We start from the raw sequence: 21,863 nt of genomic DNA, 5'->3' as shown, positions 1-21,863 counted from the left end.
AATCAATTCATTTGAGGATTCAAAAGAGGAGAAACTGAAAATTATGTTCATTAATACAGAAACTAAACTGTAAATATTGGAAATGTGCAATTCTGCACCTTCATATTTTTTTCACATTGAGAACTATACATATAATGCAAATACGTATCCTGTTCATTGCTTTCATAATGTCCCCTTCTTGTTTTGTCCCTCAATGATGAAAAAAATCCATATCATGCCACTAATGGTTCCTTCGAATATTTCCAGTGACTTTTTGACTTGTTTGTGTGTTGTTGCTTGTTACTCGTAAAGCAGATCACTATGCTTGCTCCCACGAGGGATCTGATCAAGGCTGACAGAAATCTTACAAATTGTATAATTTATTCATTGGCATGGCTCATTCGAACAGCAATGTTATCAAACACAGTCTTCTATTTAGTTCTAACACTATAACCAGCAGCTGAGCCAGCAGTAAACGTTGGTCATGATCACAAATTCGTAGCTATCTGCAGCAGTAGCGGAGCCCATACAACACATTCGATTGTTGCATAATATACTATAACATAACGGTGTGTCGCCATGGTGTTAAATCAACAGAAATTGTTGCGGAGTTTTGCATGTGTCATTGGCCTCTTGTTGTCATCTTCAATTACTGGGCTTTTCCTATTGCCCTAGAAATGAAATGAGATGCTAAGGTAAATGTGCGCATCCTGTGTGGCAAAACAACCTACATTCCGTTCTTCCAAATTCAATGGCATTGTGAACCGGAACCAAATAGCAATAGGAAAGCCCTTGCAAGTGAATAAATAATAATAATAATAATAATAATTATTATTATTATTATTGTTGTTGTTGTTGTTGTTGTTGTTGTAATAGTAATAGTAATACTAACAAACTAATAACGAATGAAATTTACTGCATCACAGAAGAAGGTTGTTGATTAAAAATAAAAATAAATAAAAATAGGTTGATCATTCTGTTGAAGCAATGCAAAGTTTTCTCAGCATTTTGTTACTGAATACTGTTCTGGCTATTTGCTGAGTGAAAAGGAAAAACTGAGATGATGCACATTGGTAGTCCAATGAGATCTGAATTAGCAGCTAACCCTTGTCTCAGATCATGGTAAGAGCATGGCGCCCTGGAGCAAACATGACATCGCTTCATTTAACTCTCTGCCAATGCTCTGGCAGTAGGTAACACAGCCAGTTCACAACATGAAACACAAACCAAATGAAATATAAGTGTGAAATTACCTTCCTAGGGTCAAAAAATCAAATTTACAACCTTGATGTCATAAAAACGTGATGACTGTTCAGATTACATTTTTAGTATGAAAAGAGAATATTATGAGAATTTAGTAGGATCACTCAGCACCAATCCCGAAAGTGAGTGAACAATTATGAGGTGCCAAACATCGTCAGCAATATTGACAAGTATCAAATGCACTAGCAATACGAAGAACTTCACGGACAACCCACAATGTCCTCACTGCTATATACAGCCTGCTCCAGCCAGCCCTCAGTACAGCAATGGTACCAGACACAGATCTAAGAAAAGGCTTCACACTGACAGCAAATTACACCCTTGAAAAATACAAATGAGTTGCACAGCTTGTTTTAACAAAACTTAAACTTGTGTAAAATGACCTTGCCCAAAATGTCAAGAAACTGTAATATACTACGCACTGCTAGCCTCAAACAGACTATCTACATCGATACTCTGTAAATCTCTTAAGTGCCTGGCAGAGGGTTCGTCAAACCACCTTCACAATTCTTTATTATTACAATCTCGAATAGCACGCGGAAAGAATGAACACCTATATCTTTCCATACGAGCTCTAATTTCCGTTCTTTTATTTTATTTTTATTTTATGATGGTGATCGTTTCTCCCTATGTAGGTAGGTCAGCATCAACAAAATATTTTCACATTAGGATGAGAAAGCTGGTGATTGGAATTTCATGAGAAGATTCCTCCACAGCAAAAAATGCCTTCGTTTTAATGATGTCCATCCCAAATCCTGTATCATTTCAGTGACACTCTCTCCCCTATTTCGCAATAATACAAAATGTGCTACCTTTCGTTGAACTTTTTCAATTTACTCTCTCAATCCTATCTGGTAAGGATCCCACACTGTGTCTGGTCTTGTGTCACACACAACTGTAATATGAAGAATACCACCAAACTGTTGAGATATTATGGATAATAGACTTAATGCATTGATGTCACAGAGAAATAAACCCAGTTGTGAATTTACAGGAAGAAACTGAATATCTGACTACTGAAGCAGAAACAAAATAGAAAAAATAGGCAGCATATTTGCAGTTGTGCACTTTCATGCGTTTTTCACCTCAATATCTACCATAGGTAATGCATACTAACAAGCTCATTTATTGCTTCCGTGATTTACTCCATCTTGTTCAATACTGAATTGATGAACAAAATATAGATTCTTGTCACTGACAGTTGCTTTGAATCTGTTCAGAGACCTTCTCTTGCTTTGTTGATGATGTAAGTTGGTTTTCACGAAGCAGACAACTATGACTACTCCTGAAAGATTCCCAGGAGACAACTAGCATGGAGGGTTAAGATTCGTCACTTACTTCAAACATTTAAAAGCTCTATTATATTGTAGTGAAAGGATGTGATAAGATACAGCTTTTGCAACAAAATTGTAACTTACTTCAAAAGCAACTACAGTTTTCCAGTGAGTACTTTACAACCTTGTGGACAAGGCATTGCTGCAGTAAACATTCTTTCACTGCCACAAGCATAGCAGAGGTAAATACCTCACAACATGAAAGGTGAGAATAGTGGTAACTCATGCATGAAACAACCTTTTTTGGAATCAAGAAATACTACTTTATTAACTCAATCTGGTTTCTTAAGTGGAAATTATTCAGAATATCTCACTGACGTGACAAGAAAAAGTCAAGTGAATTTAGCAGGATCAATCGGCCCCACACCCACAAATCTGTTATGACAACAGAGTTGCCAAAACAATGCCTATGACGTTACAAAAGTCTTGACTACGTTACTGGCGAGAAGTATGCATTTCTGTAGTGGGAATCATGCATGATCGGATCTGGACATCTGATGTAGCACACTGTCTCTTGCTAGATTGGGTGAACAGGATAGTTAGTATGCATTAGATGTATAGAGCTCAAAGTGAAAAACATATAAAGGCGCAGAATTGCACATTGTCAAAATTTACAACGTAGTTTCTTTGTTAATGAACATAATTCTTAGTTTCTTCTCTTGTGAATCCTTAAATGCATTGATTACTGTGTGGCATCAAAAAAATTAGTTCACTGTGTTTCTTCTTGCTTCCATTCCCACAAAAATACCTCTACATTCTCATGATAGTCATGAAATTATATTTGTATGTGGCACACAAGACTATACAGACACAGTCAATACTGAGGTGGAAAAGTGTTTGATATCTTATCGTTTCATGACATGGGGGGGGGGGGAGACGGTTGATTTTCAATTACTTTTTATTCTACTGAAATAAGTTTTTGTTCCAAACTGTCAAAGTAACTGTTTTATTCATTTCTATTTTGGGGAAATTTTATCGTAATGGAAAATTATATACTTAAATATTTCACATACTGTATGCTGCCTAAGCGGAACTAATATCACTAGCTTTGCTATCCCTGTGCCGAAATTATATAACACTGGCATTAACAGCCTCCTTCCATACCAGAAAACTTCAAAAAATGAGGAATTCTAGATTAAATCTAATTCAATGCCTTAAATATAGATAGCCTGAAAGGTGACGTTAAAAAGCATCGGGAGATAATGCTGCATAAATACCAAACGCATTCGCGACTTCCCTCCATGGGTCCATATAAAATGAGCACAGCAAGCATTTTGCCACATAGTTGCCTCTACCACAGCTAAGAATTGGCAACATCACAGCAAATATTTGGCAACCCTGAGATAGTGCATTTACTTCTGCATGTGGTCCTGAATTATCCTCTAAAATCACTTGGCATTCCCTTTCCACTTTGATCACTTACACTACATAATCGTCATGTGAAACGAGACACAGAGACAGAAAATATAATTTTTGGACTCCAGAAATGCTGCACTTCAAATAAGTAACAACTATTCTTACCTTTAACATAGCACTATGAGGCTCAGCAACCAATACTGGACAAGAGAGTTCATCTCCTATCACCGTCTCATTAATTCAGTGGTTCCGCACACGTCTAGTGATGCAAGTGCAGTGCGAGTTGTCAGTTCTAATCGTGGTGCAGACCAGTGCATTCCAAGCTGTTATTTCCATTTTATTTAATGTAGCTGCAAATTGTTAAAAGAAATTCTTTAACAAACTCTGAAGAAAACCTTTACACATTAAGCCATCTCACAAGGTACAGTCAGTAAGCTGTGTTAATGGTCATAGATGTCTGCTTTGTGAATAAACTTTTTCACTATACAAACATCTCTGAAGAACTTCAACTCAACCGTCAATAACACAAATTAGAGTTCAGAATGTCAGGGGAAGAGTTATGAAGTGAATATAGTTCCTCTGTGCTAAATCCATGTAACAGTAATGAGGCACCCCTGCAGATGTTTGCTAACACTGGCATTGGTGACTCCCTTCCACTTGGTAGCTTAAAAAATGAGCAATTTTGTTGCTTTGAACCTAATTCAATACCTTAAATATCACTTTTGAACAGTGTTAAGTTCTCCATGAATCCATACATGGGCCTCAAAATACGAATGTGCCTACATTGCTATACAGCCTGCACTGCAATGTATTCACATTGTTTATCGCATACATTCACTAAAAGAAATCAAAATACCAAGTTAAACCCATTAGACCACAGTTACTCACTGTGGCTTCACAAAACCATACAAATTCCTGACAAAAAGTTGTATGAAGAATCACTTCTAAAAGGAAAAGAAATGAGATGTAAAGCACTAATAATAACTTTAAACAACACAGTGAGGTATTCTGACTGGCTCGCAGAGTGTAACATTAATTTTGGACCATAATCATGTCTTGCATATTAGTATAATACAATACTCACCATATAAAAATGGGTCTTCTGGCTACACTGTTACTGAGCGTGAAACACAAATCACACACATTTTTAGTTGAGCATCACTCAACAATAGTAAAACATCTTACACTCTCCAAAGTGATGAGCAACTGACACCTTCTACACAGAGCGAAGGAGCGCAACTCTGACACAGCAGCTGCTGCTGGGTGCCAGCAAGTTCGTGCTGGATAGGTCTTATGCATGCAGCGTACAAAGCCAGAGTGTCTGCCAAGAAATTTGTCACAAAAATGTTATCAAATTGAACTGTTACTACTAGTATGCCAAAGAGAAAAACATTGTAGCTGTGCTACCATTACACTCACAGTCTCAGCATTCATACAAAAGGACTATAAAAATTTAGGCATAGAGTGGTTTTGACAGCAAGAGGTTGCATTCAGGTGACACATTGGTTGCTGCTACACCATGGGCACAGATATAGCATAATAACTTGAACAGAAGAAAAGACTTCCTGCAGGAACTGCCACAGCCTACTGTGTTGCCAGATTGTGCAGATACCTGGACTTAAAGATTATCAGCATGGCCATGTTATTTGCCCCATGTCATGATCTGCGTGGACTTAAGACTACAAAGGTCAGCCAACAGCCAGGCTTTACGTCAAGTCAAAGAGCATATGGAGTGAAGGTTCAGAAGTCACAGTAGAGTAATTCTTTATTTACTTCATTCTACTATTTGGAAAATCAGCTAATGAAATTGCAGAACAAATTTCTCACACGTTGCAAGGAGATGGTCAAAAACTAAAGTACTGCTATGGACATGGAGATGAGAAATTCTGCAACCACAGCTTGAAACACTGATGGCATTCAGAGACGTATTTTGGATATAAACCCCAAAGCACTGTTGGTGCCATGTAACAATCACTCGCATTCAATCTTGATGGAGTACGTGCAGCTACTGTTAGAAAAAAAATGGAGAGTTATTTGGCACTGTGCAGAATATGTTCACAATTTTCTCAGGCTCGACACATATGTGGAATGTTCTTAAACAAAATGTTCCAATTAATATGAAGTGATCCTCTAAACATGATGGAGTTCAAAGCAAGAATCTGTATATGTGCTCACTGAGCAAGGGGTGGATCAGACAAAGCCCAGAAACCAAAGGATACGCAGGCAATTTGTTGGTTTGCATTGGGACCTATCCTTCCTTTGTATTCCTTTATTTTTTGAGCCCAGTGCTTACTGAAGTGACTGATGTTCAGATATACCTACAACAAAGAGGACTTTTACTTCATCAATGTGTTCAAAAACTGAAAGCACTGAATCCATTTTGTGAAGAAAAAATGTGATTCTCTAGTCAAAATGCAGCTAAAGAGGCATGGACATACACAATATATTTGGTATTTCAACAGGAAGAAGAATCTGAAGGCGAAAGAAAGTGTCTGGTGAGAAAAGCATCAACACTGTTTGAAATTTAATTCAGGAAACTCAACAGGAGCAGCTTGAGGCAGTATAAAAGCTAACATCATAATCAAAAAACATCAAACTTAAAAAACATATATTACAAATGAATACACCTCATGGGCTATTTGCTTTCCTTCAAATTCAAATGCTTTTTAATGCAGAAAAACATGAATTCAGCGTTCAAAACTTTCAGCATTTCTGTGAAAAATATTCTGAACTGAGTGCTCCAGCTATGATTGTTCAAGTAAATCACCAAGTAGAAAAATGGTTCAAATGGCTCTGAGCACTATGGGACTCAACTGCTGTGGTCATAAGTCCCCTAGAACTTAGAACTACTTAAACCTAACTAACCTAAGGGACATCACACACATCCATGCCCGAGGCAGGATTCGAACCTGCGACCGTAGCGGTCGTGCGGCTCCAGACTGTAGCGCCGTTAACCGCTCGGCCATCTCCGGCCGGCTTCACCCAAGTAGACACATACAAAGAAGTTCACACGGAAGACAACAACATTTTTTGTATGGATAACTCCAGAATCATCAAGCTGGATAGTTGAGTGGAAGATGCAAGAGAGTTTATTTAACATTACTGTGACAATAAGAATTTTTTGAACAATCACTGTGTCAAGTGCTACTCTGAAAGAAGTTTTTTCCAAATTAAAGCTAATTAAGCCCCATCGGAGATTGATTATGAGCCAAGGTAGGTTAAGTAACGTAGCAACTTTATCAATTGAAAGAAAAATATATGTAAATTTTAAGCATGTGATTAAACGATTTGCAAGAATAAAATCCAAAGATTTTAAATAAATGCAATTTCCATACTGAAATGTCTAATATGTATTATTTTCTGTTCACTATTTCGTTATACTTGTACTGTTACCTGCAAACTGTTACAGTTTCGAACTAAACATTAATTACTTTAGAGAAGTAATATCACTTTACAATTATAATTGCACATGAAAGAAATAAATAGTTTTAAAACTTGAATTTGTAACAGCTCATGAGGGAGCGCAATATTTAAACTGTTCCAGGTGCTCAAAGCACACGGTACACCACTGTATGTACAACAAAGCTGAATTTAATGTTAATAAAAATGAAGAGAATGAAAAGCAACTTCACATCCAGAAATTGTACGATGATTATTGAAGAAATTTCACGAAGGTCAGTAACACTTCAACGTCTTCATCCACAGTTTTGTTTTGTGAATTATTTATCTGTCACCTCCTTTATCACCGTATTTCATATCATTCTCATGAATCTTACTGTACTAGACGACACAGTAGTATGGTCACTCAGCTCTCATTTCATTTGAGTGGACTTCAAATCTGTGGAAGACCAATGCAATTTAGGTTTCACACTGTCTTTTTATATCATTTAAGGTAAATTTTTGGGCAGATCGCTTGAAAGGGCCTTTACCAACTTACTGCCTTTTCGATCACCAATTTTAAGCTTGTAATCCATCTCTAATGAAATTGTCATCAACTGGACATTAACCTTTAAATCTCAATCTACATCCCTTACTTCTTGTCACACATCATTTTTATCATTTTATTATTGATCTGATCACCTGCCCTTGCCCCCCCCCCCCCCAAACTCTCTCTGGCACTTTGAATCACAACCTTCCATTTAAGAAAGACTATATTCTACACACTGACCACATCAAGACTGAGGTAACTGTAACAGTAGACAAAATTTTTGCCAGAAAATTATGCACATAACCAAATAAATCTCAAATGTGTCACTAAGAAAGTAAAAATCAGCTGTGGAAGAATAGACTGTAAATTCACCTTCTAGTACTTCTGAAAAACAGCAAACCAATGAAGAACCTAAAATTAAAAAAAATATTCTTAAAACTTCTAATAGTTTACTACACTATATTTGTGTCAGGGTTTTACATCCTGCACACCCTCCAGTCACAATTACCATAGAGCTGTATAAGAGTACCCTTTTAGTATGTTGGTATGCAAAAACACCCATTCAAAGAAATGCAGTGTAGTGCAACTGAAAAACTGACTAGCATTGCAAAGTGGCTATTTTTATCTTCCTGTAATTGGAGACCTGGATGAAGTAGCTCTTAATGTGAATTACACTCATATTTAGTCGAAGCCAGTCCTCTTCAGACACAATTTCTATTTACTTATAGACCAATTCTCACTGCAAGCTGATACACTGTGAACCAGAGGAAGTTTATTAGCAGTCCAACTTGACAGATAGGATTCAATTTGCAGCTGTAGTTATGTTATTTTGGGATGCCATCTCTGGTAGTATACACAAACCACAACATAGTTCTGCCTGGTTTCACAAATGCTATGAGATATTTCAAGTATGTCTTAGTTCACAATTTTTTTTTATTATTCAAATAAGAACTACATGTCTGTTATGGTTTCAGAAATATTTGGATGTCATGAAATGGCACAATAAATTAAACAGTGGCATGTACAGCTTTTCTACACACAATACATTAAGATAAAGGGCATGTAATTTGGCCTTCCTTTCTATCAACCAATAAAAAATTGAGAAAAGACCCCTTTTCATCACTTATAAAAATTTAATCTACTGTAACCAGTTCACAATATCTTAATTAAAATTTGTGAACTACTTGGTAGCATACTGGTAGGTACTGCTCTCACAATGTTTAACATTAACATTCCCAGTATTAATTTATAATGGTTTGCATTATAAGTTTAAAGCATTTGAGATTCTACCTGTGTATTTGGAGATGGTTGCTAAACACGTTTCTCATGACAACAAGGTAATGCTCCACTCCATCAACTGTCAGTCTGTACATTCCCAAATACTGAGGTAACAGAGTTTTCCCATGTCGTTCCACAATGTACTGAAAAAAGAAATCAAAATCATTTTATGGTAGATATAATCATAGTTTTCACCAGAAGCTGCACCTGGTAAAATACACTGACAATTTATGAAATTTTGTCTTCCCTTACCCTGAAGTGTGATTTATTTCTACCTCAAATAATTTAAGTGAGAGAAGTCTATTTATTCTTTATCTTTTGCTCTCTTTTCTTCTGGGACTTTACATCCTAAAACATAGAAATGTAAACAATTCCCATCATGGTGCAAGGGCAAATGAAAAAGAAAATGAATGCATACGAAACTTACAGAAAACAGCCAGAGACAATGTCACTCCATGTTCCTGCAGTAGATGTAACTCCATCTGACGTGTATATGGAGCACTCAAATGAAAATCAGACAGATGGAAAAAATTAAGTAAACTGTTTATTATTCCGAAGTAATCACTGTAACTGTTAAATATATTCATCCCAACATGAGACAAAATGATTAATGCCCTCATGAAAGAATGTTTGCAGTTGCCTACAGAACCATGATTGTACCTGGTGGGCACCTCTTCATCCAAATCAAAACAACAGCCACAAATGTCTTTCTTCAGAGTTCCAAAAATGCAGGAATTCCATGGGGAGAGATCAGGATTTTATGAAAGATGTGTAAGGGCTTCCCAGTGAAACTTCTGCAGCTCACTCTAAACAACCTTGGCAACACTTGGGTGGGCCCACATGATGCCAAAGTTATTTCCCCTACAGAACAAAAGTGTGCACACACAGTGACTTATAATGTGGCATTAGTTTCAAGGATGATTATTACTGCACATAGTAAATTCTGCTTTTAATTTTGTTCCTTGCATGTTATGTGACTGCTCTCAGAACTGTTACATCCCCTGTTTAGTAATTGGACAATACTGCATGATGACACCTGTAAGAACAAAAATTTTTAAGCTGTAATTAGTACAATATTTTTTATATGTCAGTAACCAAAATATAAACTTCCCTTTTTTTTAATTTTTGTAAACTGCACTTGAAAAACTCCTGAAAGGGCAAAATTGGGCAATTTAATAACCTGTCCACGTGTTGCCAAGGTTGTTTTGAGCAGGCTGCAGAAGTTTCACTAGGAAGCCCTCACACATTCTCCATGCAGTCCTGATCTCTTATCATGCAATTTCCATATTTTTCAAGCCATGGAGAAAGACATTTGTGGCTGTCGATTTACTTTGGAAGAAGGGCTTGCCTCCACACAATTGTGGTTCCATAGACAACCGCAAATATTTTACCACAAAGGCATTTACCATCTTGTCTCTTGGTGGGATAAATGTATTAATAGTTATTGTGATTACTTTTGAGATAATAAGCAGTTTACTCACTTCTTTCCACCTCCCTCATTTTTATTTGAGCATCCCTCACAAGAACACTCAGAGTAAGAATCACACAAACTTACATTTGGAGTGCTATTAGGGTACTTCAAAGAGAACCAATATGATGTATCAGTCTCTTCAGTCGAGAACCATGATAACAGATGGTATAACGGCACAATCGTTATCATGATGGACAACAGCACATTAAAAAAATATAGGCTAATTCCTAAGATGTGGTTCTGTCATGTGTGGTACTGGACTTGCACAATGTGCCTATACCAAATCCCAATGATATCTTTAGTGAAACCCTATTTGCAAACACACATTTAGGAATATTATCAGCACACACTATACGTCAAAATGCACAGCTCAAAGAAACATTTTGAAGTTTCATGCCTAAGCAACATTTTCTCAGAGTATATTTGTTTTATTAAGGTAGAAATTTCTTGGCTTGGTGTGTGTGTGTGTGTGTGTGTTTGTTTTCAACTGGGTAACTGGAATACTGTGCCATCATCAAATTCTTTATGAAGTTCCAATATACTGATGGAAGATAGGGCCAGCAACTTGGGTATTAAATATTTTTATTGCGATAATAGTCATTTCTAAGTGGTGACTAGTTTCAGACCATCATGTCTATTTTCAAACCACAGTCATAGACTTACGTGTAACCATACAGTATACCAATGCACATGTGAGCAACCAAATGTTAATTACTTGCCACTAGAAATCACTACATGAATACAAAACATTAAACTTTGTATGAGTATACAATGCAATTTCTTTCCCCTCAAACACAGCACAATGAATTCTAGTGACAAGTAATGAAGGTCTGGTTACTTACATGTACATTGGTGGACTGTATGATTATACTTACGTCTAAGGCTATGGTTTGAAAATGGGCACGATGGTCCAAAACTTGTCACCACAAAGAAATGACAATTATCACAACTGTGATAGCTATTGGAAGAAAATAAAAATATCTTTTTTTTTTTTTTTTTTTTTAAAGCATTTATCACCAGTGGTGGTTTATAGGAAGTTTGTTCCCCTCATTTTCAACAGTTAATAAATGGTCAACTAAATCAAAAAAGATCATCCATCTCTTGAGGGCGAGCACCTAAATCTACATCTACATATATACCCCACTAGCCACCAAGTAGTCTGTGGCGGAGGGCACTATTCCCGCCAGTCATATTTCCCCCCCCCCCCCCCCCCCCCCCCCCCCCCCCCCCCCGTTCCACTCACAGATCGCGCGATGGAAAAATGAATGTCTGAACGCCTCAGTACGAGCTCTAATTTCCCTTATCTTCCATGTGAAGGATGTCTCAAAATTACAAACACAAATTTAAACCCTGAGAAAGAAGTGCAAAACATGGCACTGAATTATTAGGCATTAAAGACGTATAAAACAGCCGATGGCATTATCTTACCCAAACAGAAGTGTACCGTATATTTTACTTGAAAAATAAGGAAGATCTGTGCAAAACAGACAAAAATTAATAATTCAGAGAGGTTCAGACAGTTTTAAATTAATCCAAGTGATTTGGTAGGCTAATATGACACGAGTGCAGCATTTCATTCCAGAAATGAAATGATAGGACAGTGAGGCTGGAAGCTAATAAACCTGGATCAGAAGAAAATGTACTTCAATTTAAGTGCCAGGGTTATGTCCAGTGTTTCATGTGAAGTGAAAAGGCCCCTTCTGATTTATAACCTGACAAAGGATAAAATAATAACTGGTAACTACTGCACTAGTCTTCTTGGTAAACTAGATGAAAAAGTGTATGTGAAGAAATCTAGATTGCAAATAAGGACCAGTAGATTCCATGCCTGAACTAAGATACTGCAAGATCTTCAAAATAACCATCTGTAGCTACATTATTTTTTTCCACATACATATTCCTTTAGGTTTGCCAATAGACGAAACTCACAGATTGCCAAATTTGGTGATTAGAGTGTATCTTGCAACAATCTGTACTGAACCTCTTAATTTCTCTATTAATAAAGTATTCTCTCTCTGAGTTAGTTCTGTATTCAACAGCCTCCAGCCCTTTTTCATCTGTGTCTACCTATTTATTCTGTAATTCACACTGAGGTATTTCACAGGATTCACAGAACCACTTTCAGACTATTTCTCATCTGCTCCAGTCTCTGACTGCACGTGGATAAATAAATGAACACCTTATTTTTTCTGTGTGTTTCTGTGTGAGCTCTGATTTCTCTTATTTTACCTTTATGGTCTTTTCTCACTATGTAGGTGGGAGTCAGCAAAATATTTAGGCATTCAGTTTTAATTATGGCCATCACAACTCACCATATCAGTGACACACACACACACACACACACACACACACACACACACACACACACACAAAACCTATTTTACACCAATACCAAAAGAGCTGCCCTTCTTTAACTTTTTCAATGACATCCCTCAATCCTGCGCAGAAATACTCCCTAAGAGGATGGACAACAATGGTGCAGGAAGTCTCTACAGCAGATTTGTTGCATCCTCTAAGTGTTTTGAGAGTAAAACATTGTCTCTGGTTCATCTTTCCCACACCATTTCCTATGTGATAGTTCCAATCTAATTTGTTCATAACTGCAATCCCCAGGTATTTAGCTGAATCGATAACCTTCAAGTCTGTGTAACAGAAACTTGAGAGAATTTTTAGGCAATCATGTGGAGGAGCTCTCACTTATTATTGTTCGTGTGGAGGAGCTCCCACTTTTTATTGTTCATGGTCGACTGTCACTTTTCCACATCATACAGATATCTTGTCTACATAATTTTGTAATTAATTTTGATCTCGAGAGGACTTTACTAGATGATAAACAACACAGCATTGTCTGCATAAAACTACTTAGTAAGAGGGCTGCTCAGATTATCTCCTAAATATTTGGTCTCTAACATTTCCTTGGGGAATGCCAAGTAAAACATCAAGTTTCACTAGATGACTCCCAATGAATTGCTATGAGTTGTGATCATTCTGACAGGAAATCACGAATGCAACTGAACTGCCAGGACAATATTCCACAGGCACACAACTGGATTACAAGCTGCTAGTGAGGAGTGGTATCAAAAGCCTTCTGGAAGTCTAGAAATATGAAATCAACTTTATATCGCCTGTTGGTAGCACTCATTACTTTGTTTGAACAAAGAGCCAGTTCTGTTTCACAAGAAAAAATTCTTCTGAATGCTTGCCGTTTATGGGTCAATAGAACATTTTCTTCGAGATATTTCACAATGTTGGAACATAGTATACATTCCAAAAACCTACTGCAGATCAATGTCAGTGATATAGGTCTATAATTTAGTTGATAATTTTATTTCCTATCTTGTGTACTGGGCAACTTTCCAGTCTTTACATACGGGTCTTTCCTCAAACGAGCAATTGTATATGATTGCTAAAAACTGAGCTATTTAATTAGCATACTCCTAAAGGAACCTAATTTGTTTATACTCTGGACTGAAAGACTTGTCTTTATTAAGTAGCTAAGGTGCTTCACTACACTATTTCCAAATTACTCACGATGGCAGTTGTCTGTGATTTGAATTCTGGAATATTTACTGCATCATCTTTAGTGAAAGAATAACATAAAACTGTGTTTAGTAACTTTAAGTGGCAATGTCATCAGTATCACCACCATTGATTTCGCACAGTGAGGGTACGAACTGGAAACTATTAAAAGCATTTCACACTGAAGTCCATGCTAAGTTTCAATCACCTATAAAATGTCACCAATCTTGGAGATTTTGCATTCTTTTAAATTTGGCATACTTTTCTTGTCGCTTCTGCAGCTGTGATCTGACTGGTTTTCTGTACCATGGGTGGTCTATTCTGTCTCTTATTAATTTACTTGGTACAAAACTCTCAATTACTGTCATCCCTTCGCTCCTCACCTGTCATCACTAAATCCACTAGCGCACTCTCTTTAGTACAAATTAATTGTCTTCTGATCCTATGAACCTTCATGTACACTGGTCTCTTGAATATACTCTCTCTTAATTCAAATCCTACAACTTTTTTCCCTAATGTTGCAGACAATTCAGTGGATGGCATGGACTTGGTTCAAGAAATTTTGACATTCCAGTAAAGAATATTTGAAATGAGCTTCTCAGTTAAAAGTGGGTTCAGTACAAAATTCTATAGAAGTCTTATTTCCAAATATGACTTTCTGCAGCAACTCAGATAAGGAGAGCACCTATCAAGGCACTTCAGGAAGAAGCAGCAATGTTAATGCTCTGGATATTGCACCAGAACCATGGAAAAGGCGAGAATTTTGCACCGTATAGACTCTGAAGGAGGCTGGGTGACCACTGAACATCTATAGCTACAGCTATAGCTCTCCAAAATCTACCTTACGTTGTGTGGCAGAGGGTTCTTTGCCCCTTTCCTGTTCCAGTCATAAATGGTGTGTGAGAAAAAATGATTGCTGGTAAGCCTCCATGTTAGCTTGAATCTACCCAATTTTTCCTTCATAGTCTTTTCGTGAAGTATATAGAGAAGAAACAAATTATTGAATGACTGTTCCAGGAATGAATTCTCTCAGAATTTTAAAAGTAAATGTATGCCAGATACTACTGTATTTTTGAAAAGCACCATGCTCCGAAAAAATCAGTGCCAACCTATCACTTTATCTCATCTTTCTTATCTATTTAAAAAAAAATACAATTTCACATAAAAGGACTCAGAAAATAAGCTCAATTTTATTCCAACTTTTCTTCAAATACAAAATTTGGCAACAATTTGAATTTATTATAAGTGAAGCACTGGCAGAAGTGCCCTCTCTTCGCAGCGTATAATATTTTGAATAATACTCAATTTGTTTCACAGGTATTCTGCCAGAGAGAACTGCTGCAGACAAAACTTATTACGTTTAAAACAGAAAAGAATAGGACACTAGTGGTCTTAGATACAGCAATGTTTTTGAAGACTTTGTTTTGGTCTCTGCAAAGGGCTGACTCAGTAGTGCTACATGTTTGGCTATTAAGTGCCGCTTTGCTTTGAACAGTGTATATTAATCCAAGCCTGTTCTGTAAACATATCTCTCTAGCATATACAAACCTGCAGACACCCAGACGCACATGCATGTACATGTACACCCATCAGCACTTAGTACAGCATTTGAAAATTATTAATCTGAAAATTTGAGAGTAACTTGTTGTGATGCAATTAATTTAAGAACTATAATAGTAAAAAACTCTCACAACAATGATGAGATAATAGTTATGCAATATAAAATCAAAGTGCGCACTGGTCATTAATAGTATTTCACTTAGCACTACGACTGACAGAGGCCTGAAGAGTACGGTTATGCAAGTGTGCAGATGACGGAATCCACTTCTTTTATTCATTTCCACTTATATTCAGGAAGTCTGTGTATCTGTTACCCTTCTTCCATAGTAGAGGGTTTTTGTTTTGCCTTACTCCACTTCCTATGGTTGGTTTGTCGGTACTCTACATGTGAACTTATAAACTGTGTCAGATTTGTTGTTGAGGACAAATATGGTCAGCCTTTGAATGTGTGTCTTTACCTGGCAGGAATGTCACTGATCATGCTCGCACGCAACCAACTGAAAGGCATTTATAGCAAAGTGTTCAATCTGACACCATTTCACAAACTCTGTCCAGTGTCCAGTAGTTGCTACAGGAGTTCTTGATATTTATTAAGTGCTGACAATAACTATATTCCCTATAGTTGGTTGGTTAAGTACTTTTACGTAACATATTTCTCCAGTGGATTTGAGCTTACATCTTTTGCTTTGAATAACACTGCACTTTCCTGTCAATATGTCCACAATGAATATTGATTCTGTGAGATCCAGTAAAATGGATGATCAATTTCTAAATGTGAATTGCAATGAAACTATGCCTGTACAAAATAAAAGCCAACAGCACTCCATAATTATCCTCTTAGCCAGTACCAGCACATGCTGAGAAATTAGCATTGCTTAAGAAGAGTTTTTGCTACTGATGAATTATATATGTATCCTCCACATACAAGCTTATCACCGAGAAACCAATACAATCAGTACTATGGACAAGAGTTTCAGCCACTGATTGTGTATTGTACTGAAATGCATAGAATAATCAACATATACAACATCTCAAAAGAAATATGGAGAAACAAAGTTGCTTCTGGGCCAACTCCCTTTATAATGGTAGACAAAATAAACATGGAACAACACTGCAGAAACTAAAAACTACTAGAACAAAGAGAGACATGAAGAAAAGTATCCAGATTTTCTCAGGAGAAATGGTCAATATTCAGTGACACTAGAGCACCAATCATTTAAAGCAAAAAGTATAGTAAACTTGGGCTCTAAATGCATACCTTCAGAGTTATGAGCACTACTACGTGTTCGACACTGTGAGACAAATCTCTTCTACTACAAGCTCTTCACGTTCCATATTTTGAGAGATGGTAGTACAGATCAAACAAGAAAAAAATGTCCAGTAAACATGAGCTCTAAAGTGCATACCTGAAGACAATAGTTCTCAACATGTGTACCACTGAACAATACTGTACTGCGACGTTAGCTAGGTGTGCCATGATACTTCTGAGGGTTTGTGAGGCGGCTAATAAAAGTAACTGAAGTAATTTCACTGAATATTTATTTTTAGAAAATAACAACAGAATATATAGTAATATTCCAGAACTTAAACTTATTTACAATTTATTTATTAAACTTCCTGTCAGATTAAAACTGTGTGCCGGACCGAGACTCGAACTCGGGACCTTTGCGTGAGTCGTGCTTGGGTAGCTCAGTTGGTAGAGCACTTGCCTGCAAAAGGCAAAGGTCCCGAGTTCGAGTCTCGGTCCGGCACACAGTTTTAATCTGTCAGAAAGTTTCATATCAGCGCACACTCCGCTGCAGAGTGAAAATCTCATTCTGAAGTTATTTATTGGTTTGCTCCTTTCAAGTTTGAGTTATCAAGGAGAAACTTCGGCCAGCGGTTTCTTACACAGAAGTTCAATTAATGGCAGAATTGAAGACATTAATTTCCTATTAACTGAGAGAAGCCTCTCTTGATTCTTGTTTTTTATGTTGGTTAGTGTCAAAAATCCCAGCTCCCACAAACTGGTGGTGGAAAATGCAACAGGGTATTAACTGCTTTCACTGCTGTTACTGGGTACTCTTTCTTTGCTAACATCCAAAGCTTGATAAGTGGTAGTTCACCATATTTAAGTTGAAGTGTTCCATCTATCTAAAGTTCTATGAGCTGCTCTTTTTCCTCCAAAGAAAGGTCGGTGGTGGATTCTGGAGACACAGCATATAGATTCCGCACCCAGTCATATTTGTCGACAATGATAGAGGGGAAAATATAGTGCCATGTTATTCTCAAGAACTGTGAGGTGATTTCAAATGAATTTGTACATTACATCAGCATGTGGATCTACCTCAAAAGTAAGAGGAAACATCTTAAGATTTTTTTCTTTATCACAAGTGATTTTCATATTCTAAGTCTTTTAAGAAACCGGTGGGTTTATCACTTGATGTCACCTCTTTTTCTTTTCCTTGGGCACTCTTGTTCAAGTAACAAAATGGTGAAAAATATCAACCAAATAGGCTACCTTTGCACACCACTCCTAGTGATTTAACTGAGCTGCAAAGTCTGGCTTTCTGATTCTAAATATATTTAAAAGCTCTTTATTCAATTCAAAAAATCTTTCCAGGGTTCTAATTTTTGACACTCAGCAGAACTCAGTGTGCAGAACCAAAGTGTCACATCGTGATACCAAATCATGGCACAACTGTTTAAGTCTTGTCTTAAAAGTCATAGGACTAACGAAATTTACCATTTTAATGACAAAGTGTAAAACACTTGGAACAATCTTCACCACCAGAGGTTCAGAATGTATGATTCAACATGCTGAATCTACGGTTGGGAATCACCTTGTTTCAGTCTTGCAACAGATCCTTTGACCCTCAGAATCTTTCAGTCATTGCTCATGCACCATCTGTGTAAACAAAAAGACAACTTTTCCAGGACAGGTGCTGGATAGATAATTACAGATGTCTGAACCAGCTGACATTGATGGCAGTTCAGTACTCAAAATGAACTGCTCGGTAATCGAATTCTCATCAACAAATCTTATGCAACTCAGCAATTGATGGTTCAGATGGCTCTGAGCACTATGGGACTTAACTACTGTGGTCATCAGTCCCCTAGAACTTAGAACTACTTAAACCTAACTAACCTAAGGACATCACACACATCCATGCCCGAGGCAGGATTCGAACCTGCGACCGTAGCAGTCGCGCGGTTCCGGACTGTGCGCCCAGAATCAGCAATTGATGTTTCTTACCTATAAACCCCAGTTGACTCATTGACTTTTAGTGAAAATATGTGACCAATGGTTAGCTTTTCATGGGCATTGGGCTGGATATCTAAAGACATATAATTTTAAAGGAAATAGTATTGCTTGACATCGAAACCAAACATATTTTCTTCTCAGTGCTATCACTATTCACTATTTCCTTACACGCAGGAAAACTTGTGTTGTCTGCAACAGTATAGCACTGCATATTTTTGCTACTATTTTGGCAGCTTTATAACTGGCCACTAGCGCTTTTTCAGACAGAAGTGCTCTCCATACCATAACTTTGGCTTGCTTCTCTGCTGATAAAATCAATCAGCTAAAATAGTTCTTATATTTTCCAGATAACTGAATAGGTTCACTATTCAAAGGTCTTTTCAGAGACCACAAATTTATTGTTTAATTTTATCTGCACATGAACATTCCGGTAACGGACAATTTTTGAGTTCATTGATTGCAAATCCAAAGTTTACTTTTTTCCTTTTACTCAAAAATTTATCCATACTGAAAATTTAACACATTAACTGGACAATGCCTATATGTAACTAAAAATCAACCTCTAAATATGCCACAACAAAGACTGCTCTAGGACTATGAGTCTAAAAACAACTGAGTGGTGAAGACATGCAGTGCATGCACTTGACTGAGGCTGTCGTATCATTGTTGACTTGTACGTTAGCCTCCTCTCACTGTTGCTAACTTTTACTTCAGTGTGCCATTGGACATTACTACAGAGTATAGCATGCCATGAACAGAAGTAGGTTGAGAACCATTGCCTTAACAGTTATGAGCACTTATTCAACTTCGCTACTGTGGAACACATCTCTTCTACTTAACAAGAGCTCACAGATCTTCGGGTACGCATTTTAGAGCCCATGGGTACTTGGCAAATTTGTTCGTGTTTTGGTCCATATTACCTCCTCCCAAAATATGGAAAGCAAAGAGTTTGCATCAATTTGTTCCACAGTATCAAAGATGAAGTGCTCATAGCTCTTAAGGTGTGCACTTTAAGCCTGTGTTTACTAGACTTCTCTGCTTGGAGTGATTGTTTTCCTGTCATATCCCAACAAGAGAAATTAGAAGAGGTCAGCTTTAGAAACTGTGACATATGATAATATTGAAGCAAATCACAGAATGCTATGAGAAAGAGGACGGAGGTGTGTGTGTGTGTGTGTGTGTGTGTGTGTGTGTGTGTGTGTGTGTGTGTGTGTGTGGTGTCATTAATTTTTGTTGGTTTCTCCTGCATGTATGTGAAGTACAAATAATTTCACTAATGTCTACATATTAAGACAAACTGATACTTACAGGATGATAGTGCTTCAAGAATGAATGCATGCGTTCCACTTCCTCACTTGTTAATGATTTTATTATAAACAAACGATCATACGACTGGTAGAACTTTGCTCCACTTTTTCCAGGAGAATCAATTGCAACAGGCTGAGATCTGAAACAAAGGAGACTAATATGTAATTGGGTTAACATATAATTTGTAAACTGGAAACTACACTTACTACATTGACAGAGTATTTCTATTTACTTAAAAACACAATTGTGCTGCTTCCTCAGTGATGATTAACAATTTTTAAATCAACATTAGCAAGAGGAAGTAAACATAGAAATGAAGAAGGTTTCTTTTTAGCAACTGCACATGCATTTATTATATCATGCATATTTCATATTGTCTACTTCTTAAAGTTTGAAAGCATTCTTCAATGAAATACAAAACATACCAAGGCAACTTACTTCATCTTCAATCTTCCAATGAAGCCATTTTAAGTGCATTAAAAGAATGGCCGTGTGTAGAAATAGTAAAATAATTTGTTTTAAACTGAAATACATCTCCTAAAGTTAAAAGTTATCTGCAATCCTAATGCCGGACACAAACAAAAATATGCGTACACTTAATGATTTAACCACTCTGCACAGCACAGAAGAATAAATATTGGCATATTTTCAATGAAGCTGTTGTGGAACAGGCAGGTGAGAGGGAAGGAGGATTACTTCTCTGCTATTACATATTAGAGGGTACAGATCAAAGAATCAGAAGTCTTCTTTGTAGCGTTTTGCCCATACAATGAACAGTTGCTTGCCCATACAATGAGCAGAGGGTTTAAATTCCCAACTTGGACAGAGTCATCAGCCATCGAGCACAAGCTCTGATAGGGCAAGCATAATTAAAGAAACTGGCCGTTTTTTTTTTAAGGGAATAATTCCAGTATTCATCTAAAATGATTTAGGGTAATTACAGAAAACTTATGTCTGGATGAACTGCTGGGGATATGAGCCTCACTCCTCCTGAACACAAGTATAGTGTTTTGTGCTAACTCATTCATAGTAGTTGGATAGGCTACATTTAGTGATTCTGTGAGGAATGCCATTGCCCCCATGTTGTATGTGTCAGTTTAAATCATGTTCAGTGTCGAAAATTTTCTTAACTAAAAAAATTACATACCATGATGCCACACTCAAATATTAAACTAATGTTCATGAAAATTAAACACCCATAAGAAGCACTACTTTCAACCTGAAAATTACTGCATGGTACCAGCATCTTCAAGAGTCCAAGTCAGAGGAAAAGTGTCAACTTACCTGTTACCAAAACTGAACAACTGGAACAAGGCAAGGCCCCTCCTAACTTTATAAACACTACTGACTCTTCAGCTTTCATAAGTAAAAGAGAAGTGACAGAAAAAAAGAAATAATGTAAATGTGCCTATACTTAGGAAAATGCAAAGTTGTTCCAAACTTCTGCCAGGAAGGATAAGGAAGTACATTAACATGACCATATTTACTTGCAGAAAGAATTTTTTTCCATTTCTGGTGTACAATGTGGAAGCACTTTGGAAGAAAATGTGCTGAAAAGTATATGCGCAGTGATGACTATCTTGACTAAACAAAGTGTTTCTTAATTGCACAGCCTCCTGCTAG

The 21,863-nt window shown here is 37.0% G+C and overlaps 1 protein-coding gene across 3 annotated transcripts in view; it reads right to left on the bottom strand.

Moving 5' to 3' along the window:
* The window catches only part of LOC124721920 (phosphatidylinositol 5-phosphate 4-kinase type-2 alpha), a 106,280-nt gene that overhangs the window by 42,271 nt on the left and 42,146 nt on the right, over positions 1-21,863 (bottom strand). For all 3 annotated transcript variants that reach the window (XM_047247072.1, XM_047247073.1, XM_047247074.1), the window contains 2 exons: positions 20,241-20,379; positions 9,151-9,281 (listed from right to left, as the gene is read on the bottom strand). In XM_047247072.1, the coding sequence (XP_047103028.1) occupies positions 9,151-9,281; positions 20,241-20,379 (270 nt within the window). The remainder of the gene's footprint in view (positions 1-9,150; positions 9,282-20,240; positions 20,380-21,863) is intronic.

Source organism: Schistocerca piceifrons, chromosome X, assembly GCF_021461385.2.
Source record: "Schistocerca piceifrons isolate TAMUIC-IGC-003096 chromosome X, iqSchPice1.1, whole genome shotgun sequence".
Classification (NCBI taxonomy): domain Eukaryota; kingdom Metazoa; phylum Arthropoda; class Insecta; order Orthoptera; family Acrididae; genus Schistocerca; species Schistocerca piceifrons.
Note: the sequence above shows the minus strand (reverse complement) of the source record. Positions and strands in the feature narration are given on the sequence as shown.